This window comes from Papaver somniferum, chromosome 7 (genome assembly GCF_003573695.1).
Source record: "Papaver somniferum cultivar HN1 chromosome 7, ASM357369v1, whole genome shotgun sequence".
Classification (NCBI taxonomy): domain Eukaryota; kingdom Viridiplantae; phylum Streptophyta; class Magnoliopsida; order Ranunculales; family Papaveraceae; genus Papaver; species Papaver somniferum.
The window spans coordinates 154218144-154220798 of NC_039364.1; the positions used below are offsets into that span (position 1 = coordinate 154218144).

General features: G+C 35.1%; 1 protein-coding gene across 1 annotated transcript; it reads right to left on the reverse strand.

Annotated features, from left to right (window-relative positions):
• Positions 1-319: 319 nt before the first annotated feature.
• LOC113298811 (suppressor of disruption of TFIIS-like) lies at positions 320-2427 on the reverse strand. Its single transcript, XM_026547648.1, has 9 exons — positions 2297-2427; positions 2146-2217; positions 1989-2054; positions 1782-1879; positions 1637-1674; positions 1451-1541; positions 1029-1328; positions 846-911; positions 320-742 (listed from the first exon to the last, which is right to left on the reverse strand). Exons 2-9 carry the CDS (start codon positions 2207-2209, stop codon positions 587-589), a joined length of 879 nt encoding a protein of 292 aa, XP_026403433.1. The 5' UTR covers positions 2210-2217; positions 2297-2427; the 3' UTR covers positions 320-586.
• Positions 2428-2655: the final 228 nt, after the last annotated feature.

A 2655-nucleotide genomic window follows, 5' to 3' on the forward strand; every position in this document is an offset into this window, starting at 1 on the left:
TATGAATCCAGGTGCAGGTTTGGCCTTTGGTAAAGCACTTGTTACTTGTTTGAATGCAAACATCATCAAATCCTCCTCTCTTTCTCTTTCGTTCTTCTGACCTTACTAATCCTCTAAGAATACACTGCATTACTCTATCTCTTAAATTTCTTATACAGAGACACATAGAATCCATTTATGAAATTAAGTCACTCAGATTGGGTGCTGTTTCAGTTTTAATCTAACTGAATTCAATAACAAATAATGGAGAACAGCAAAAAGATGAAAAGCATAGGGAATTACATGTTACTTAAAGCTGCAGTTTCACTAACTAGGACTGTTTTTGTAAATAAACCTGCAATGTCTAAAATAATATAACCGGTTATAGTACTGTCTTACAGTGTTCTTCATTTTCATTTCAAGAAAGATTACACCTTTTAACCTTTAGATTAAACCAAAGAAAGTAGAAGCTTATTCAATTTATTCATTGAAAGCTATAACGTAGAGTTAATTTATGTGATATAATGCATCTAAGCCCTTCGTCAAAGATAAGATATACAGAGACTGAATTTGGTTCAGAAACAACGCAGATCCACACTTCGCTATACTAAGCTGTCACTGTTGCCTCTATTGCAACCTTGCCAGAGTACAAAACCTTCCCTGAATTTCCGTCAACTCCCCATAATTCTGGCAAAGCCTCTGTGATGTTATGAATGCTTTCCAGAGCATAATCTGCACCTTTGATTCGTTGAGAAGTGCCGACCTACAAAAATTCGTGGAATTGGGTTACGTTTAGCATTTTTGAGAGACTTTCCCTTTAATGATGCAACACAAATACTCTAGCGTATTCTTTATAGGTTACTTACAAGTACAGTGTGGAGACCAATAAGTTTTCCTGACTGAATGTTGCGAACACTGTCATCAAAGAATACCTGCAAGGAAAAGCAAACAACAACATTAGTACGTAGTCGCATAACTTTTAACAATTCATAACTCAATTTGGTAAACATTTTCAATGAACAAACAGAAAGAAAAACCCCTAAACTTACTGTTCTCTTCTGATTGATGTTGGCTATCTCAAGAGCCCGTTCGAAGGCAGCTTCAGACGGTTTGCAAAGTATTGGTGTCTTAGGAAGTACTGTATCAGCATTAGGTTGGGAACCATATCCCATAATGTCAAAAGGTGTAGTAATGGGTGTCGTTTCCAAATCCCCAGCCTTACAGTCACCTTTATCAGAACTATTGGTTGGATTCAGGGTCTCAAAACAGATAATGCTTTCGAAACAACCTTCCAATCCAAGCACCTTAAGAACTTCTGCAGCATGGGCCTCATTCGAGTTTGTAAATATCTGTTTTTAACAAAGACAAGCGATTTATAAAACCAACAAAATTATACAGATGAAAACATTTGATCAAATAATATACTAAAATCTCATCAATTCTACTAATTTAGCAACAATGACCAACTTACAACTTTTCGAAGAGGCAAGCTTAACAATATACTCCTAAGAACAGGATCTGGTTTAAGCCTTTGATTATACGGTAATCTTCCATGGACAAAACTATAGAGCAAACAAACAAACAAGCTTACTTTCATAGTACACATAGAAATGTCATGATCTAAAGAATATAACGAGGATTTATAAAATTCCCATACCTGTGGAAATCGTCGTAGTCAAAATCATAACCAATTGCCTATAACACAAAACACCCACAAAGCAATGAATGAATAAAAACATACTTCTATACATACAATATAAACAGCCATAATTTGGTAAGAAAATGGGCATCAAAAAACATACTCTAAGTCCAGCCATTGTTGTCCCATAGATCTTGTAAAGTTGAGTACATAATTCTTCAATTTTCGTTTCATCTATACCAAGTTTTTGACGCATATATTCTAATAGAATCACCATGAAAACCATCTTTTGTTACTATTTATTTATTGACCAAAAAGTAAAATAAATTACAAATTGAAAGGGCAATTGAGTCATGAACTGTATGTATACCTTCAATGTTCTTTCTACACTCCACAGCCAAACCAGAACTGAAAGGATAAAGGGTATCATCCACATCTACATATTTTCTCATAAAACAGAAAATAGTCTTCACTTCTTCTTTCTTCCAAGTAATTAAACTCAAACAAAGAAGGTTACTTAAGATTACCAAAAAGAACGCAGTCGTATTTAGGGTCTGTTTCGGCAGAATGAAATGAGTCCTTTTGATCCATTTTTCGATCTGATCACAATACTTAATCAGTAATTAATAATACAATATGATGCAAAATAAGTGCATAGAGTGGAAGAAATACACTTACCAGAAATGAGAATTATGGAAATAGCAGTTGTTTGAAGTTTTGAAGGAGAAGAAAAGGAAGAGGGGTTAAACGGAGAAAATGAAATGGGGTTTAAATAAAGATACAGCAAAGTCAAAACCGTTACTCGTTACTCACGCAGTCACGCTCACACACTTCCACATTTTGATCCTAAAATATCGCGTTACATCACAGTCGTTGGATTGAAAATACTATGTCGGTCAACTGTTTTTCTTTTACTCATTTCCTTGTGTGTTTATGAAGTGAAAATGCTTTACACGCGTTCATCCAGTAGTGGTGACTGGTGAGCACGTTGGGTCGGTCATTAAATTCGGCAATGCACCCTCTTTTTCAGTTGGAAA